The sequence below is a fragment of the Camelina sativa genome, chromosome 3 (assembly GCF_000633955.1).
Source record: "Camelina sativa cultivar DH55 chromosome 3, Cs, whole genome shotgun sequence".
Classification (NCBI taxonomy): domain Eukaryota; kingdom Viridiplantae; phylum Streptophyta; class Magnoliopsida; order Brassicales; family Brassicaceae; genus Camelina; species Camelina sativa.
The window spans coordinates 5,423,904-5,444,688 of record NC_025687.1 but is presented as its reverse complement, the minus strand read 5'-3'; the positions used below and the strand labels follow the sequence as shown (position 1 = coordinate 5,444,688).

The 20,785-nt window shown below is 34.1% G+C and overlaps 3 protein-coding genes and 1 pseudogene across 5 annotated transcripts; 1 reads left to right on the top strand and 3 right to left on the bottom strand.

The window, feature by feature from the left end:
- Nucleotides 265-2,778, bottom strand: LOC104771066 (pentatricopeptide repeat-containing protein At1g12300, mitochondrial-like). Its single transcript, XM_010495544.1, has one exon. The coding sequence runs from the start codon at nt 2,705-2,707 to the stop codon at nt 821-823; it is 1,887 nt and encodes a 628-aa protein (XP_010493846.1). The 5' UTR covers nt 2,708-2,778; the 3' UTR covers nt 265-820.
- Nucleotides 3,333-6,768, bottom strand: LOC104778690 (annotated as a pseudogene).
- On the bottom strand, nt 12,909-15,361 carry LOC104771035 (flavin-containing monooxygenase FMO GS-OX-like 2). 3 transcript variants are annotated; one of them, XM_010495510.1, is made up of 7 exons: nt 14,694-15,361; nt 14,361-14,440; nt 14,100-14,252; nt 13,921-14,003; nt 13,686-13,821; nt 13,408-13,584; nt 12,909-13,304 (listed from the first exon to the last, which is right to left on the bottom strand). In XM_010495510.1, exons 1-7 carry the CDS (start codon nt 15,253-15,255, stop codon nt 13,089-13,091), a joined length of 1,407 nt encoding a protein of 468 aa, XP_010493812.1. In that variant the 5' UTR covers nt 15,256-15,361; the 3' UTR covers nt 12,909-13,088. The 3 variants fall into 3 exon arrangements, with proteins under 3 accessions (XP_010493812.1, XP_010493821.1, XP_010493829.1); XM_010495519.1 differs by having other exon boundaries at nt 14,364-14,440; XM_010495527.2 differs by having other exon boundaries at nt 14,370-14,440.
- LOC104778689 (putative F-box protein At1g12190) lies at nt 18,735-19,894 on the top strand. Its single transcript, XM_010503137.2, is given in 2 exon segments — nt 18,735-19,620; nt 19,623-19,894. Coding segments are annotated over 2 exon segments (1,158 nt in total).

Sequence of the window (20,785 nt, the reverse complement as noted above, 5' to 3'; positions counted from 1 at the left end):
ATTGGCTTGCAGGTCAAAGCTTTCAGTCTAACACGTTAAAATAACCTCCATTATGGTTACTTTGATTCATATTCTACCACAGAAGTGTCTAGATCATTTATGGGACCTTAGGTGTGGGTCGCTTTGACTTGCCTCTACATTGCGCAAATGCTGTTTTCTCAACTTCTCATTGTTCGGAACATAGAGGAGCCTCTTTTTGATTTGTCATATGTCGTGACCATGAAGCCTACGCTGGTGTTCTCATGGGAAGCACTGTGACTGGACTGGAGTAGAGACTGAAAATGATTGAAGTTTGTAACAAATATTCAATTGATAAGACCAAATACATCAATCATTAAACGAGAATGGTTAGCTTATATCTCTCGTTGATTCAAGAAAGCATATCCAAAAAACTTTTGTCCAATCTACCATCCGATAGCATATCCATAACTATCTTTATAGTCGAAGCATCAGCAGCGAATCCGCACCTCTTCATTTCTTCGATGAGTTGAGCTGATTTGATTACATCACTAACTAGGAGATGATTTGATTTGATTACATCACTAACCATCCGATAGCATATCCATAACTATCTTTATAGTCGAAGCATCAGCAGCGAATCCGCACCTCTTCATTTCTTCGATGAGTTGAGCTGATTTGATTACATCACTAACTAGGAGATGATTTGATTTGATTACATCACTAACCATCCGATAGCATATCCATAACTATCTTTATAGTCGAAGCATCAGCAGCGAATCCGCACCTCTTCATTTCTTCGATGAGTTGAGCTGATTTGATTACATCACTAACTAGGAGATGATTTGATTTGATTACATCACTAACCATCCGATAGCATATCCATAACTATCTTTATAGTCGAAGCATCAGCAGCGAATCCGCACCTCTTCATTTCTTCGATGAGTTGAGCTGATTTGATTACATCACTAACTAGGAGATGAGCTCGGATTAGAGTGTTGTATGTACAGTCGTTTGGAGCAGGCCCATCCTCTACCATTTTTGTAAACAATTTATTTGCTTGAGAGAGTGACCCTTTCTTACATAATCCTGAAATCATTATGGTGTATGCCATAACATCAAGCTGCATTCCTTTGAGAGGGAGTCTACAGAATAAATCCCAAGCATCATCCACTTTACTAGCATTGCACATCCCGTGAATAATGATACTATAGATGCTAATATCAAGGTCCATCTCACTCTTCTGTATTTCTTCGAAAATTTCCATTGCTTTTTCTATTTCCCCATTGTCACACAACCCATCCAGCAAAATAGCATATGTTACAACACTACGTGGCACACCACGAGAAACCATCTCTTTGAAGAGTTCTTTAGCAACATTAAGTTTTCCCGATTGACAAAACCCTTGGATAAGACTGCTATAAGAGACTGTATCTGCAACCACTCCTCTCAAAGACATTTTGCGGAAGAGTTCCAAACCATCGTCAACCCGCTTAGCCTTGCAATAACAATTTATGATAATACTATAAGTAACGATATTAGGATCACACTCTTTGCTAACCATCACGTCCAGCATCTGGTTTGCCTCATCTAGGCGGTTCTCCTTGCAAAACCCATCTATGAAAGAATTGTATGTAATAATATCAGGAGCTATACCTCTTGTGATCATCTCCTCGTACAAGTCTTTGGCCTCTACAAGTTTTCCCTCTTTCGCAAAACTATCAATCAAAGAGTTGAATGTGACAACGTTGGGGGTGATTCTCCTTGCGATCATATCCCTCAACAACTTGGCACTATCATCCCATCTACCAGCATTACAGAAGCCTCTAATGAGAGTGGTGTAGGTAATAACATTTGCTTTAAAACCTTTCACTTCCATTTCGTTGAAAAGGTTGAGTGCATCGTGGAAGCTCCCGTCTTTGCAGAGGCCATCAATGAGGATAGTGTATTTGACTGCATCGAGCTTCATCTTTCTTTCTTCCATCTTTCTGAGCAACTCCATGGCCAAGGCAGTTTTCCCGGACTTGCACATTACATTTAAAACCGGTCCATATGTAACTTCATCGGGTTGACAGCCATTCGCCACCATCTGATCGATCAAAACCACAGCTTCAGAGACTTTACCATTGAGACAAAGTCCATTGACCAAAGTGCTGATTGTAATGAGATTGGGTGTATGTCCCATTTCTACCATTCGATCAACTAACCCAACCGCTTCGGAAACTCGGCCCTCGAGACATAAGCCATTGAGTAAAGTGTTAAATGTGATAGTGTCAGGCTCATACCCAAGTTTCAGGATCTTCCCCAAAACAGAAAAAGCAAAACCTAGTTTTCGGCGTCGGCAGAAGCAATTGATCATAATACTCAAAGTGTAGATGTCATGAGCAATTCCAATCAACTCCATTTGCTTGGAGAGAGCTAAGACGAGATCGTACTCTTTTGTCCTGGCAACGGCACTAAACAATCTACTAAAATCAACGAGACTAGGACGAGGATGAGACCGAAGCATGTCTTGAAAGAGATTGATAGCATCATCTGGCTTAATATCTACAAGCCCATTCCTCAATCTCTCTCTATAAGACAGATTCCTATCGCTGAAACCAGAATAGTCTCGTTCGCAGCAAGAAACTAGCTCATTCGGGCTATAGAGGAGTAAAGCATTTCTCAGAGTACCTGTCTCCAGGAAGCGAGGCTGAACAAATTTCAAAGCTTTTTTAGAACTCCATCTCCATAGCATCATTAACTTCATCCTCTTCAAACTCACTGTGTGTTGAATTTGAAAACCCTATGGAGACAGCCATGGGACACGAGCTTCGAGACAAAAACCCCAAAACTTGCCGATTAAACCGGCTCAATCAAAGCCATACCGGGATTGGTTTAGCTAAAGTTTGCGGTCACGCAAATGAAATTGGTCTAATAATGTTTTGATTTTCTTGTATCTTTGTAAAATAATGTTTTGCATGATAATATTTGAGTTTTGTCTAAGAATATTTGTATAATTAAATGGACTAGAGTTTAAATTCACCACTAATAGTATTTTTATTTTTTGCCAACTAATCGACACTAATATTTGTTCGGTGATATTTGTATAATTTGACTAATTATACTCGTAGAGAAAGGCTGTTCTTCTGAATTTGATTTTCTTGTATGTATGTGTTGCAAATGTTACCTGAGTCAACTCAGATTTATGGCATACTGTGAATTCAATTTGGTTCCCCATGTTGTTACTGTGGTTGAAATTTTAATTTGTTTCAGATACTTAAGACACTAAAAAAAGAAAAGACAAGAGAGGAACAATGTTTTTTGAGTTTAACTATATCCTTCGGAACATTTTAAAATAATCATCTGCTTACGTTAAGCAAACCAAAACCAACAATCTAATTTGTGTCTTTGTTTTTAGGGAATATAAAAATTCAAAGATTAATAATACAGATCCAAAACAGAGGTAGAAAAAGAAATCATGAGTTGTATCTCTGTTCTAAGAGCTGTAGCTCTTTCATTATTTGGCTCATATCAAGTGTTGCTTTTGAATCTCCTAGTCTCAAATCTCAATGTTCTCAAACTTGACAAATATGATATCCCTGAAAATGCTCTCAAGTCTCCTCGTCCTTACCAGTTTCAAATGTCATTCCAACTTGTAGTTTTTCTGAAGGAACAGAGTTATAAGTTCAATGACATCCTTTTTCATAGCTCTCCAGTTCTTGACTTTAGGTAGTTCATCTAATCCAACGCCCGGCCTAAACAATACATCTCTCTTTTTTTGTTTTTTTCCAAGATCAGATGATATCCACAGAGCCATCTCATGAACCACATCACGCATACTCACAAAATCTTTATCCTTTGCTCCCTCCAATAATATAATAAAGATCAACGGACAAGATTACCGAGCATATCATAACCTTGGTTGAATGCTTTTTCTCTACCTTCATCTTGTTTTATGATTAAATCTTCGACAAATTGAGAGAAATATAGGAAACGTGACTTCACATCCTTCACGACTTACTAGTAGCACTAACCTACGACCTAAACCAGCCACAAAGAAGAAAAGGTTTCAGTTTGATATTTGGAAAACGAGAGAGTGAAATAGCAAAGAAGGAAAGGAGGTATACCATTTTGCGTGTCGGCAAGAAACGGAGTCTTGTGGCTTCATCCTCCCACTCAATCCCTTCAATCCAATCTGTAGCTTCACATTTTATGATAAACCCTTCAACTTCAGCTACGCTTTTAGAATCCAGCGGAAGCTTCCCCAGTTTGGGACATAGTTCTATGTACATTTCCCTCAGACATGGAAACAGCAGGGGAGTCCAGTAGATGCTCTCCACCACTGGTAAGTCAAGCATCACTAGAGTTTCTAGTTTTCCAAACGGAACAATACCTTGTAGCTGCTGCTGCTTATCAGTTTTCTCTTTGCTCACTACTTCTTCTAGTCTCCCTAAACTCTTCACTTCTAAATGTAAAAGGTTTGGAGCGAACAACAACCAAGTCAAATCTTTTAGACCATAACACCTTTCTATAGACACAGATGAGAGGTTTGGGAAGTATGGACCACTGGGGCTACGGAGATTAGTCGGAAAAGTCAATAAATCAATAGATTCGTCCCAAATGTCATTGATAACTACCTTTTGAATACATCTCCACAACATGCCAGAGAAAAACAGTGTCTCCAAAACAGATCTTGACTTGATCTCAATGGTTAGAACTTCTAAGTGTTTCAAGAGAAGCAGCTCCTTCAACCTTCCGTCAAACAAGAGTTTATTGCAATATCGTAACGTTAATGTTCTTAAGCGCGACAAATTTGATACCCCATCGATGCTCCGAAGACTTGTTGTACCCTCTAGATACAGATGCATTAGTTTTTTCAACCTTTGGAGACAAGCGGTAGTCGCACGATCAATGTTCTTGATAAATCAAGATACTTCAAGGAGACCAACTCTGATATTTCATCCGGCAATCCATCAGTTCTTAGACAGATCCAAAACAACTAGCTTTGGCATACACATAAAGAGTTCACCTGCAATACTTGTCAATGGTATGTTTTCTTGGAGGAACAAAGTTGTAAGTTTGGGACACTTGGGACTACCAGATATCTCTTCAATCTTATTATTCATCAGTGACATCATTTCTACATCCCTCCAATTCTCGACTTCTGGTACCTTGCACAACCCAACACCTGCTCGTATGATACACTTTTCTCTATTTCTCCCAAGATCAGATGATATCCATAGAGCCATCTCACGAACTACATCATGCATTTTCACCTTTGATTTATTCCTTCCGTCCTCCAACAACAAACATGCACGGACAAGGGTACCCATTATCTCGTAACCTTGGTTTAATGTTCTCTCTCTACCTCCTTTTTCACTTATGAATCCCTCACATATCCAGTAGTCTATCAACTTCTCTTTACTCATCAAGTAATCTTCAGGAAAAAGAGAACAATACAGAAAGCATGACTTAATCTGGTCACTCTTCAAACTGTCATAGCTATACTTTAGAATAGGTAGGATTTGGTCATCCATGCCAGAAAAATCTGCAGCATACGAATTTAGAATCTGAACCGCATGATGCCATTCTTGTATAGTCCTCTTGCATGACATGGTCTCGCCAATGACATTGAGCGCCAGTGGTAGGCCACAACATTTTTCGGCAACTTTTCTTGCTTGTTCAGTTATGTCTGGATGGCTTTTCATCTTCAGTTGTCCAACCTTTTTCTTGAACAAATCCCACGCGTCATGCTTTGCTAGACACTCAACTTCCATTGGATCATCAACCCCCATGTGGCCACATACTTCCCTAGAACGAGTGGTGAATACTACTTTGCATCCATTTTCTCTTGTAGGAAATGGGACTCCGATTTCTGTTAAATCCACTTTTCTCCAAATGTCATCCAATAACAAGACAAATTTCTTGTTCTTCATATGAGTGTGTATATCAGTGACCTTCTGTCTTTTCTCTTTTTGGTTCCAACCCCCTCCACCAAGGCTTAACTTCTCAGCAATCTCATCTTGAATCTTCTCAACCCGTAGATCGCTGGACACCACAATCCAAATGACAATGTCAACCCCAACACTTACGCCACAAAACTTATTGTTGATCTGTGCGAGGAGAGTTGTTTTTCCTACTCCTCCCATCCCGTAGAGACCCATGATACCAGTCTCATCCCGTAGAGACGGTTCCATGCCCTTTCTAGCATTGTTTCTCGACCAAAAATTATTGGTTGCAGAGGTCTTTCCTCCACCACATCTGCCATTATTGAATCAGCCACAACTTCAAAGACTCCATTAGATTTGATACTCTCAATCTCTTTCAACATCAGAAATACCCTTCTCCCGTAACGAAAGCTAGATGTTAAGTTGTTTGAACAAACACCAAAAAGACACAACCTTTGAAGTTCAGCGGTTTTAGAACCAATTATTCACCACTTGATTGGAGATAAGACAGAGTAACAATTTACCATTTCAGCTCATGAAGAGAGAAACACACAGATAAGTAAATTTCAACTAAAACCCATAGAAGAGTAATAAAGTAGAGACAGAGATCAAACTTTGAAGCAACACTAGTAATCTCTGAAAAGCAAAGAGAATACATACTACGCAATAAGAGGGAGACATAGAGATAGTATCTTTTTTTCGAAGTAGGGAAATCAGCGAGAAGAGACTGCATCAGAGTATCATCAAACTCAAATATATCGAATGAAATTACGAAAAGTTTCAATTTTTTCGAGCCCTTTTGCTCTGAACTACGATTCAGAGTATCATCAAACTCAAATCTAACTTCTGATCTTATTCTCAGCATACCCTGGAGATTCGATTCCGTACGGCTAAGAAAATATTGACTAAACCAAACCGAAGTTTAGGGTATGGGCCTGGATCGGGAGTTGAAAATTGGAAACCTTGGAATAAAAAATATGTTAGGCCGGCCCAAATTACTTAAATATATATATATATATATATATATTTCTAGCCCAGGTTATATATCCTATAAAATAGCATAAGAGATGTGTGGGTTATATATGCATTATTAATTTGAAATAAAAAATAAAATTTATATTCAATTGTATTTGAGATGTACATGTAATTGTTACTATATGTATTGAAAATTATTTTTTATAATATTACAGTTTAACTATAATATTTTAATATATGTTTGTTATATGATGCTTTATAAAAGAGTCATTTTGAGATAGAGGAAAACAGTTAAAGTACGTAGTATTGTTGAAAATATTTAAACAATATGTTACTATAACAATATGTCTCTTTTTTTAAGTTACCGCAAAATTAAATTAATTTGGTATTTTTGTTAAGTAATTAAGGTAAATTATATTTATTTACACTTTTGTTTTTTGTTTTTGGAATAAACTGATCAGTAATCTAAAAAAAAAATTGTAAGACCTTACTATATAATTACTTTGATAGATAATTTAACGTTGTTCTATACATTTATTTTACTGTCATCATCTAAAAATAATACTTAACAACAAATAATTTTAAAAGAAATACCTTCTCCTGTAATCCATTTTCAATAATATCACTTTATATATATATATATATATATATATATATACAAAATAACTAAATTCTAAATCCGAAACACCAGATACTAAACATACTAAACATTAGCGTGCATCGTACTTCCGCCTTGTGACACACTTACGTCGACGTTGTGTTGCGTGTGCCGCAAGGCTCATTATACGTTTTGTTTTTGGATTTGTTTTCCTTTGGTTTAGGATAAACTCGAATCAAAATTCTTGGATTTAGGATTAGGATGTATTTTTTAGTTTGACCTTAAATAGAGTCGCAAATCTCTGTATCATAATCATTGATTTGAAGTCTAATAAAAAAAACCAAAAGAGAGGCAATATTAATTTCCAAAAGAGCTTGTGTCAAGCCCTGAGAGGAGGACTCTCGTTTTGTTCTTGTTCATTCTGTTCCACCTTCGTCGACCCGTTCTTCCCCCTCACCTACGATGACGAACAAACACTCTGTTTTTGTCCAAACAAAACAGAGCCGTCGCCTTTTCACCCCTTTTAAGCTTCCGCCCCTACACCAATAATACTAAACATTATCTCTCCATCACTCTTGAATTAACTTGTCTCAACTTTTTATGTTTTGTGAATGATTTCATAAAATATAACATTTAACTTTTATAAATTTTATACTATGGAGTATTGATGTACCATTTTTTCCAGTTTTTTTATGACTCACTTTACCTCTGTATAATTAACTTTGATTTTGCTCGGTCCAAACGTTTTTAAGTGCCTTTGATATGCCATTCATCTTCATGGATAGTGATTCTCCACAATCCAGCCTGACCAATATTGTTATATGAAATTAAATCCCTTTTCATCCAACAAAATGAAAATGTTGCCACAAATCATATTCCGACCTTATTTCCATTTATCATTGAATTTTTTTTTAACATATTATCGCAAAGGTTTGATTTATAGTCAGCCCCTACTAAGCGAGATAACGTGACATAGTGGAATCAAACTCTGGTGGGATCAGTCACAGAGTTGGTGATGTAACCACTTGACTAAAAAAACTTCCCATCATTGAAAATTTTAAAATTTATGTGGGACTGTATTAAATGGTTATATTAGACAATACTCCCTATGTTCCTGATTATTCCCTATTTAAGAATCTACCTTTTTGTATCCTGAGAAGACTTTAGCTGAGCCTTTTAATATCTGTTGATTCCATTTCATGGCTTCTATATAATAGAGTTCTGCTAGCTTCACTAAGCTATAAATCTACAAAAATAAAAAATAAAAAATAACATATCAAATTGTAATCTGACCGTTAACAAATTTGGTTAAGAAAATGGGAAACAAAATTATTTTACAAAATGTACCTTGTCAATGCATCTATGTAACTATTATACCAAAAATAAATGCGTCTACGTAACTATAAAAGTTGGAAAATACATGAAATACATCTTGATCATGGAGAGAAAGGGTATATATATTTTGGTTAATTATAAGGACCCCTTGCTAGACATCAAACCTCTGTTTGGATCATCAAGGATTGGAGAAGGGTACCATCATAATCAAGAAACATGACGATCTTGTTTCCTTTTGCAGCTAGCATTGGTGATATATGTTATAACAGATCTAGAATTTGAGAGTAAATTTGAGTCTAAGTATTTAAGTAAATGTCTACCTATTTGAATGTTAGGAGGAGGTATTGGTTTGAGATTTTAAGAGAATTTTAATGACTTTAAATAAAATCATGGAAAGTATAAAATTGAGGATTCTAAGTGATTGTTTAGAAAGTTGTTTAAAATCTTGCTGATTTGTTTTTCCTAATCTTGTAAAATCACTCGTAAAATCTTGTAAAATCTTTCTCAAAAAATATTGCACAATATTCTTTTGATTCAACGCTTCTGTGAAAGAAAAAAAAATCTCTTGCTTATCTCATCTTCTATAAAATCATCTTTATTCAACGCCTCTTGACATTGAATAACTCAAGTTTTTGTTTTGATTTGTATTTTTAGTGCTCTCTGTTCACATACGTTTGCTCTCTGCAAGATAAATAGTAAAATATATCTTCTTTAACAATTCACATTCACAATTCACAATCATAAGTACACGTTTGCTCTTTGTCTATCACAATTCATGTGCTGGCTGCGAAGGTACTGACTCTATCGCCGGAGTAATCAACGAAGAAGAAGGAGGAGGAGGCTTGTAGGGTAACAACGACACGACAGGTTTGGGTCGGAGCAAAAGCCGGAACCTAGCCACTATTTTTTTTCTGGGTATATGAGTTTGGTTTGCGACGTCTTCGGTTCTTCTTCTCTGCCTCCCAAAAAGTCATGGACTATGATTCACAAATCTCTCTATTTGATGAGAGAGTTTTCATGACTCTTTTTATGAAGAAAATGGTATAAAATCTTAAACCAATAACATAATATTTGAATTCATTAACAATCCAAGATTCTTTTGTTTTATTTGAATAACATAAAACTTTTAATGACTTTGTAAAACTCTTAATCCAATAACAATAGATTTATCAAGATTTTAGATTACTTTTTATAAATCCACAACTAATAACACCAAATTTTAAAAGAGTTTTAGAAAGTCTTAATTGAATAACAACATATTTTACATAACTTTTAAAGTCATTAAAATTCTCTTAAAATCCCAAACCAATACCTCCCCCTAAGATAGATGTTACTTTTAGGTTCAAGATAATTTATTAACAGTAATAAATTTGGTAATTATGGAATTTGGTGTCATAACTTTTGTAACATAAATATTTAAAAACGGAAATCTTTTCATTAGAATAAATACATTTCAATGGATGGTTATTGAAATTATAACTCTCTTTAATGCATGGAGAAAGCAATTTGTAACCCACTACATGATATTAAATATAAAATTTTAATATATTTTCCATATAAGAAATAATCAAACTTAATGATTTAATTAATACTATTTTAAATATGTCACTTACAATTTTCTAATGAAATAAATAGATAGAAAATCAAGAAAGTCAACATATATGAAATATATATATATATATATATATATATATATATATATATATATGATTCGAACATGACAACAATTCTGAAGTGCTCTTGACAAGAACAATTTTTTGTTGATATGTGTATTGATATAAAAGGAAAAGCTATTGTTTTGTAATTTATCATAATTTAATAGGATTTTAGTGGAAGTGTGGAGCTGACTAACTTTATTGGAAACTCAATTAATGAAATAAAATATTATATGATTTAAAACGTGTAAAAATTAAGGTTTATAAAATTACATAAAAGCTTAATCCTAATCATGTCAATAATCTGATTTTGTTTGACAAAAAAACTTAATATATAAAAGTGGATTTAAAAATATATGTCAATTGTACTAACACTAAGAAGAGAAATATGATTATTTGAAATTAGAAATGATATAAATTTTTTTTAAAATAATAAAATAAAAATAATCTGATTTTGTTTGACAAAAGAACTTAATATATAAAAGTGGATTTAAAAATATATGTCAATTGTACTAACACTAAGAAGAGAAATATGATTATTTGAAATTAGAAATAATATAAATTTGTTTTAAAATAATAAAATAAAAAAATCTGATTTTGTTTGACAAAAGAACTTAATATATAAAAGTGGATTTAAAAATATATGTCAATTGTACCAACATTAAGAAGAGAAATATGATTATTTGAAATTAGAAATAATATAAATTTGTTTTAAAAGAATAAAATGAAAATAAAGAATGAGACATGTCGAGAATGTCAAATGTCGCATTGTGAGCCAAAGTGAAGAAAAAATATTATATAAGATATACAGTATATAGCATTGTAGCCTTAGGGTTTTAGGAGGCACAAGACGTACAAGACAAGAATCATGGGGAAGCAACGCCCGCGCGGTCGAGGAGGGTGTTTCACAAAACGTTGCCCGATGCTACGTAGCTATAAAAAACTCTACGTTATAATTATGCAAGAAGAAGAATATGTGCGTCTCAGAAGGAATCGGATCACTCTGAGGTTACTATAGCTACCGCCGACCCTCTTCAGTAGGTGTCCATTTATTATATCTCTCTAATGTTTACTCCTTTTTAGTCAGAATTTAATAAAAAAAAAAAAAAAATTAAGTGATATATTGCAAATTTCAAATGATACAGAGGAGTGCAATATGATCAATTAATTAGCAGTAGCTAGCTATATGGATCGTTGTTGCTCATATATTCTCTATGTTGAATTGATTTTCACCTGACTGATCAGAATAGCTAAGCAAGCTCCGATCGAGTTCAAAGATACGACTACTCCTCCACTACTACAAGCGCAAAACTTTGGAAAAGAAGAAGAAACTCTTGATGATCAAGCGCAAATTGCCAAATCCATCATTTGATTCAGTAATTACTTGGCTGCTCTCTACGACTACGTTCTCTAATTTAATACCTGGCCCGGAATATGTTTTCTGATGTTTGCCATGCTTTTTTTGTCTTTTAAAAGACCTGTTATGCTATATGCATGTGATTTTGAGAAAACCTTTTTCATGGTAATTAATGTCCCCGATGGCATTGTCTCCTTGTGTAATCGCTGGTCAAATATGTTCATTTCACTCATTTGCTCTGTTCTCGTCAACAAGTGCGAACCTGTTTGTTTCGCTCTTTCTCAACCATTTCCAAAAAATACTTCTTAAACCAAGCACAATAGCTAAGGATATTCAGGGGTTAACCGATTGTTAAAATCGCCTTAAAGTTGAAATGAAGAGCATTGTTACGCTTTTCGTAGGAGGCATCATAAGGTCATCAACCATCATCGTAAGCAGTCAGTTTATCACTATGGATTTGTTATTGAAGAAATAAGTTCCTCTCTGTCTTTGAGTTAGCCAACTCCTATATTTTAAGAGGTATCTACGAGAAGAATTCCTCTTTTAGCCTAGAAAATGCAGTCATGATCTAGCCTCAGATGATGGGCTTAATTAGTAGTGGCTCACAAAAAATGGATTTACTTAAATAAGGATCAGTCAAAAAAGAAACTCAAGTAAAGAAAAAGAAAAAGAAAAAAAAATAGATTTAGTGGGTCCGTATAACACAGCAAACAAAAGTCCCACTTATGAAGACCATCATTAACCCACCACCCCTCTCAATCGTTCCTTTAAAAAAGAAAAAATATTATTTTAATCACAATGAATTGTAGCCACTCAAAAGTTAACACATGTAATCACAGTCAATTGTAGAATGGTTGCTTCCACAAGTAACAGAAGAAACAATTCTCTTCTTGAACCAAATAATGAATTTTTTATTTTATTTTTGGGTCCCATTCATAAAATTAACTGTGTCCCATTCATAAGATTAACTGTGAGAGCATATCTGCTCTAAAGCGCCACAAGCAAAGAAGTGCTAACTGATGATGTCATGCGTGATGAGTGCACAATCATGCAATGGCAAATTTGCTTTTTTTTTTTTTCCTTCTGAAAGGCTCACCGCATTATATTACTTAAATATTTTTATAAAGTCATTCCAATTATTATTGTTTTTACACTTAGTCCCCATATACATTTGTGGAAACATTCCAGCTAGCCATCCAAGAGACACTTCCAGTTACAAAACATACCCCATGCATCGTTTTCACATACTTAACAAAGCTCCCACGTCAATTATCAATTCGTTAAGTTTTCAGCATCGGCAACAGTTCAGGATAGCTTGACATAAATTTGACGAAATCATCGTATGCTTCTGCGATGAGATGATCATCGTCCCAATTATCCCTATATGTAGCGGATTGTGCATAGATTCTCTTGAAACCTATGTAAAACATTTGTTCTCTCCATTTCTCTATCCGGGGATAGTCACATTGATCCGCAAGCCAATTATCATATTCAAACTGCCACAATAATTTCACCCAAAAAAAAATGTTTAGCCTCCACCATTTGTTATCAAGATAACATTATTGCGAAAAAGTAGTGGTAAGAGATTTATCTGTGTACCTGAGAGTCATCAGGCATCAGATGTGTATATCTTTTGGGAATTCCCGAAGATTCAAGCTTATTGTAGAACGTCTTAGTGTCTTCCATCATCTCGTCTTGAGATGGGAGAGATACTCGACCGGACAAGACCGCTGCGACCCACTTGCTTTGAAGCTCAAACATCGGAAAGGGGGTGATCTAAATACATCAAGTGAAACCAAACAATGAGATTAATTTGCAAAAGCAACGAAGATATTCACACCAAACAAAAATATATACACATTTTTAAGATTATTAACCTGCCATGGTAAGCCAATGAAGGAAAGGCCCGGGGCAAGAGCCGGAGGAAATACATGCTTATACAACGGTCCAACTCGATTATCGTCCACGGTTACTTCACCTTTTGTGTCGAGAAAGGGGAAGTAATATTTGTACCTGAAGATAGTTATAACAAGATAAAAAGGGTCAATGAAAAACGTTTTCACATATTTTATGTGCTCTGTATTTCAATGTTTAAGCCATGGTCTATCTAACCCGGTACAATGCATAATGGTATCTGCGTAAACCGTCTTTCCGTTCTCGAAAACCACCGAACCGTCTTCGCGGGCAATTTCAATCTATTGTACAATGAACGTCACCAGAAATCATTCAGTGGTTTATGGAGTAAATAATTAATCATCAAAACAATCAACATGATTCATTAGCCTATATACCGTTGGGTGGAGCCACAGATTGTCATAACCGGGAAGCTTCTCGTAGGTCTCCGGTGAAGTCGACCTAGACGAAACATGGACTTCTTTCGCCACCTTTGCAATATCTCTGCTTATATCAACTCCACTCGCCGAGCTTCCGATCACTATCACTACCTTCAAACATAACAAAAAGGAAACGATCCAAGAATTAAAAAATGAAGAGAAAAGTTAATAGATGATCAGATCAATTAGATTCAATATAGTAATGAGATAGTATAGTACTACAATTACCTGATTTTTGAATTGATCAGGAACACGGTAATTGTGACTATGAATTTGCTTGCCTGGCCATGAATCTATGCCTGAAAGAAAAAGCAAAATAGTTACTATTTTCCCCTAAGTAAAAAAAGACTAATCTTGTTTTTGTTTGACGAAAATAAGTCATCCCGAAGAGAACTCTGTTTTTTATTTTTTGTACTGGATTCATATTTTTATTTATTTATAATAATTTTTTATGGTAAAATGTTTTTAAAACAAATTCATATTTCGATAAGATTTCTTCCTAAATTCCACAAATTAATTAAAAACACAACTCAGAACACTTGCTTATTTTACCAGCGATAAGAGCATGACGAGGCTCTGTATAGTGTCCGTTACAAACCATGACAGCGTCGTATATCTCGTCGGCAACACCATCGGAGCTTCTAGATTTAACCCTCCACTTCCCTCCGTCATCCTCCTCCGCCTCCACCGGCTCCGCCTTAACAACCTCCGTCTCGAACCTTATCATCTCCTCGATATCGAACTCTTTAGCAAAGTCTCGCAGGTAAGCAAGAACCTCAGTATGAGCCGGGTGTCTTCTCGGATCCCTCGACCCGTCGTGTGGCCGGGCCGCAAAAGGGAAGTCGGTGAAACCCATGCATTCTCTGGGGATGTTGGTGCGTAGGGATCTGTAGAGGCTCGAGTGGACGACGGGTCGGCTCGGGTCCAGGCTAAGAGGGTCTGGTTCGACTTGAGAGGTGTAACCCCACACGCCTCCGATTTGGCTCCCCCGCTCTAAGACGACTACTGAGTGGCCTTCACGGCGTAGCTCACGAGCAGCTACGAGTCCCGCGGCTCCGGCTCCGATTACTGCTACGTGGCGAGAGATTGTTGGATCAGGATGACTCGGTGCCATATTAGGTTATTCTGAAGTATTATTGTGAAATAATGAAGATGAAGAGATTGTGATGGTAACGAAGAGAGTAAGGTGATGGTGTTTGTTTCGATCATAACGATGTGCCTTATTTATATACGAAGAAAATGGTGATACTAACGATGACGTGTCACTTCATTGTATACAATTCTTACATTAATCTCGTCTGAATATTAAATTCAGTTAAGTAGCAAGGTTCCAGCCGTGGTTAGATGTTACACTCTGAAACTGATTATAAAAATTGGTGGTTTCTAAAAAAAGCATAATCTATTATTTGATTCTACAGGAAGTTGAAAAATTGATTTTATATATCATGAAGTTTCTTATAAATATTTGCGTATACATTATATGGGATTTTTACAAGAGGTATAGTATACAATTTCTTGTTTATTTGATCAAGTGAATGTGCTTCCAGGATAATTGATTTTAAAGATGAAAAGAAATAATAATAAGGTTTAATTAATTCATTGTAATTAACTTTCCTTTATTAGGGTTAATTAATTTTAAAGATGAAAAGAAATAATAATAAGGTTTAATTAATTCATTGTAATTAACTCTCCTTTATTAGGTTACTTTTTAATATCCGACAAAGATTGGTTACTACTTCTTTTGAAGTGTTGCCGAATGTATCTACCACCCAACAGTGTCCCGGACCATGTGTGTATACTATTCAACATGGCATACGAAAAAAAAACTTTTTTCTATTATAATATATGTATGATTAAATAAATTAGAGTAGAAAGGTGGATATGCATCATAAAATATTCTTCCCACCATCCACATCATATTAACCAATATCATTGCTTATTTCAGATTATAGATACTAAGTGTGATAGACTTGTAGCTCAAATTTTCAGAAGTGAGCTCTCTTTAAAAAAAAAAAAAAAGAATCAGCATTCGATCGATTTAGAAAGTCTGAGTAGAGAAAACGTAGACTGATCTGTATATTAAATATAATATTGAAAATATATAATATATACCAAAATTAATTTTTGGTTGGAGACTAAATATATACTATATATTAAAATCGGTAAAAGCTGTATGGAGACGGCAAATACGAATCGACTACGCCATTGCTTTGAAAATGAAAGACGCCAAATATGAAAAATTATCTATCAAGTTGCAAACAAAACCATTACGAAAGTAGTTTTAAAAAATGGAAACATTTTAAATTACTTTATCGACACTATTCGACACTTTCGTCTTTTTGGACAAAACGCTAACACCACAGATTATATATATCAAACTTCTTAAAAGATCTACCAATTATAGGATTTAGCTTACAACAGATGTGGTTGAATTATTGTACACGACACTATTCTTTCCTTTATCTAAAACTAACTTTTTTTATATACATTTTTGCATATATTAAATAATTCATACTAATTAAGCAAAAATGTAACAACAAATATTTTTGGTGCTGTACATCTAAAAATCAAAATATACATTTTTTTCTCTTTTTTTGGGTATCAATATTAAGTTACAATATACATTTGACTAACCCCGAGACCAAAATGTTTCCACGACGTTAAATTTTTCATGTAGTTTTAACAAGCGACTTTAGCACGGATCGAAGTGAATTATTTTTTTTCTTCTAGCAGATGATGTGAGATGAAGTTGCAACGTTAGTGTGAAGACGACAATTTCTCTGGTTCCAAAATAGCATATATATATTGTAGCTTGGAAAAGGATGTGGATAACATATAGTCCTGGTTTGGGGTACATTTTTGTTATTCATAAATTCATAATTATTCGGGGTACATTTTTTTTCTTTCTAATTCAATAAAAAAACTTTATTCATCAATACCTTTTAAAAGAGGCATAATTTGATATCACAATGATTGAACGAAGATGAGATAAAGCAAAAGAGAAGTCAACTTGTAAACGGGACACAACAAAGAAAAGTTGAAGTCATCTAAGGTTGGATAAACCTATTTAAACCAAGTTGAAAGAAAGTTTCCTGCATCTAACGAGTTGAAGAGACCGGAACAAACCGATCAAGACCAGAGCAAGTTTCCCGCTAAGTGTGACTTGTATGTCTTTCACTAATGGTAGCTTGGTAATATCCGTCAAGTATTTTTCTTAAAAACATTTATTTGTATTTGTAAGTACGATTAAATAATACATGTCCATCCAAATTCTTCGAAAGTCGAATCTATCGTTGGTCCCAGTAATCTCTAATACTAAAGATTAGAAGAGTCCAAGCAGAGAAAGCAGAGACGTAGTCTTTGCAAACCGCCCTCATATATATTTGTTTCTAACATAGAATTGGAACGCATGCAGTACGTACGATAAAACAAGACAAGAATCATTGCTAGAAACCAAACTCCAGTATATGATCAGAAATTTGAACTCAGTTCAGTTCTAACAACCTCGATCGCAAACTTCCGCAATGTCGTAATCATTAAAAAAAAAAGTCGAATTGAGAGCAATATCTCTTGAGAAATTAATATTTAATTTTGTTATCACAAATGTTCACTAGGCACTTCAGTGGTTAGCTAAGTGCACTTTTCGACGGGCCAATCAAAATATTAAGAAAAGTTTGGAAAATATTGAAAAGCATCTCTTTCTCATGAGACATCAACATCCCATTGTAAAGTAAAAAAGAAGAATTATTGAAGCCACGTAACAAAGGTTACTAAAGAAATTTTAAAACATGATAAATGCTTGCTTTATTGCTTAATAAATAAATAATGCACGCCGTATAAGCGAACTTTTGCCAAAGAGCCTTGCTTCTGAGAGTAGACGCGTTGGGTCGAGTCGAATATACAATGTTAATTTTTTATGAAGATCCCTTTTAAAGAAAAATGAAAACATATAATTTTGAAATATATGTCATGGAATTACTAAAGATATTAAAATATATCTTATGTTAGATTTTCAATTAACTTATTATAGATTCTAAATTATTGAAATGACCATATATATAATTAAAAGTATATTTATTTCTTAACTTTTTAGATACATTAATTACTACCATTATTATCTCATACAAAAGAGATAAAACATAACATACTATGTCAAATGTTGGAGAAGTTAATCCAAGTTTATTAGTTATGATTTAAAAAAAAATATTATAATTTTAGAGTATGTAAATTAATTCTTCTATATATTGTATAAAACATTTTCCTTTTATTTTTTTCTTAACTATATTTTCCCACCTCTTACTCCCTCGGTATTGATTTAATTGACGTTCTAGGTTTGTTTTCATGTTTTAAAATACTTGTCGTTCACACTTATCAATGTAAGTTTTGTAAAAGAATCTCAGTTATAGCCTCACGTCTAAGACAATCTCAAGAATCACTTTTTAAATTAATGTTGTTTGTAAGGTTAAAATAATCAATTTACTTGTTTTCTTAATCTACTCAAAGCAACCTAGAATCTCAATTAAATAAATACAGAGGGAGTATTATATATTGTATATTATGTATGTTTACCTTCATAGTTAAATCAAAGACCAAATGGCGCATGTGAATCTTCCCGAGGAATTGGTGGAAGAGATACTCCATCGTTGTCCATCTCTATCTCTTTCCCGATTCAGAACCGTTTCCAAAGAATGGAATACACTTTTCAACGATACGACGTTCATCCACAAGCACTTGGATCTGGTCCGTACTCAATTCCTTTTATGGACCAATTCCAAGGTTTATTCGGTAGGTCTCAATCTCAACGACAATGATCCAAAAGTAGAGCTGCGTGAGTTGGCCTTAAATATTCCAGATTTAAGTGATCATAGGACAACAAACTTTCTTCCTTGCAATGACTTATTGTTTTGTGCCTCATGGTGGTGGAACAACAAAGCGGTTGTTTGGAACCCGTCGTTGAGACAAACTAGATGTATCAAGTCGGAGGAAGAACATTTCATGTTTGGTGGCATAGGGTACGATAGTGGTAATCCCGGAAAGGGTTATCATCTATTTGGATATAGTTATCGTCGACGAAGTGTTAAGGGAAACAACTCTATGTTTTATAAAAGATTTTCTATGTACAACTTTGGAAGCAATGCATGGAAGTGTATTATTGATGTTTCAGAGGAAGAGACGTTCATAAAAGGATCAGATTCATTAGATAACAATGTCTCTTTGAATGGAAATTTGTATTGGGCTGCTTCTGACTTCACGGCTGATGAATATGTTATCCAAAGTTTCGATTTTTCTAAAGAGATATTGAAAATCTTTTGCGTTCTGCCGTGGAAGAAGAAATATTCTGATATTCCAGTCCTCTCAGTTTTTAGGGGAGATCGACTTTCAGTATTGAATAAATATAAAGGAACAAATAACATCGAGATTTGGGTGACNGCATTTTAATTTGATGGTGTTTTTTTGAAAAATGGTCCATCAAAAATGGTGCTTCATGAATTTCTTCAANATTCATGACAATTACAATACCCATTTATAAGGACTCTTGTCCAAGTTACTTCATCACTGACATCTACGAAAAGAGACTCGTCATGTGTTGTAGTGACGAAAGTGGAAAGGGTTGCATTTATATTGTCAGTGGCCATGCGAGGAAGAAAATTCAAATAGATTTTGATGTTAGTGAGTTTAGTCATTGTTTCTATGATCCTAGTTTAACTCCTATTCCTTGCGAGGGTTCAGATCAAGAGACCAACAATAATTAGAAGTTTTTATTTTTTGGTTATATATTTGCTTATTGGGTTTCTTTCATCTTTTCAAGAAACTCTAATAATTATATATGACATAAATTTTATTAAGAAAATGTATATGCATTTTAATTTGATGGTGTTTTTTTGAAAAATGGTCCATCAAAAATGGTGCTTCATGAATTTCTTCAACAAAAAGGTTACACGTTTTAATTTGTTTTCCAAATACACAATAAAAACCTAAATCCACAATGTAATAAATTTACTTTATAGTATGACACATTAGAAAAGAATGTGAAATTACAACTACTCCCTCCGTTTCATAATATATGATGTTTTAGAGAGATTTTTTGTTTCATAATATAGGATGTTTTCAAGTTTCTATGCAACTTTTTGATTAAGTTAATATTATCTATTATGCAGTATTGTTTCTGATTGGTTGAACTTTTTAAAAGTAAACATTTCTTAATCTGCGTACTTTTGTTAAAACATCCTACATTTTGCAACGGAGGGAGTATACATTAAAACAGATCTCATCCTAATATTTAATATAGTTTAATAATATATTTTACTTAATTAGCTATAAATTTTGAAGTTTATTATCATAAAACTAAAACCATACTTTAAAGTTTTTTTAGTTTATGAAACATTAAATTAGATTGATTTCTTAGTTTATCTAAAAACTTACATTAATTGCTAACATTATGTATCTTAAAAGAGATAAGACAATACTATGTCTAATGCTTGGGAAGATAATCCAAGTTTTAACACATAATATGTTTTTAGTGTATGTGATTTAATTCTTTTTTGATATACAAATTTTCCCCCCTTTTGTTCTTTTAGTCTTTTTTTTTTAAAATCTAATTTTTCAACATCTTATTATATATATGTTGGGTTATGTTTGTTATT

What these genes read in the sequence shown, in the direction of transcription:
- LOC104771066 (XM_010495544.1), bottom strand. Translation starts at nt 2,707, where the DNA reads ATGAAGTTAATGATGCTATGGAGATGGAGTTCTAAAAAAGCTTTGAAA.
- LOC104771035 (XM_010495510.1), bottom strand. Translation starts at nt 15,255, where the DNA reads ATGGCACCGAGTCATCCTGATCCAACAATCTCTCGCCACGTAGCAGTA. An exon ending in TCGTCATGCTCTTATCGCTG is followed by an intron (nt 14,441 to 14,693) that starts GTAAAATAAGCA and finishes TTTTTCTTTCAG; the next exon opens with GCATAGATTCATGGCCAGGC. An exon ending in TCAAAAATCAGGTAATTGTA is followed by an intron (nt 14,253 to 14,360) that starts GTACTATACTAT and finishes TTATGTTTGAAG; the next exon opens with GTAGTGATAGTGATCGGAAG.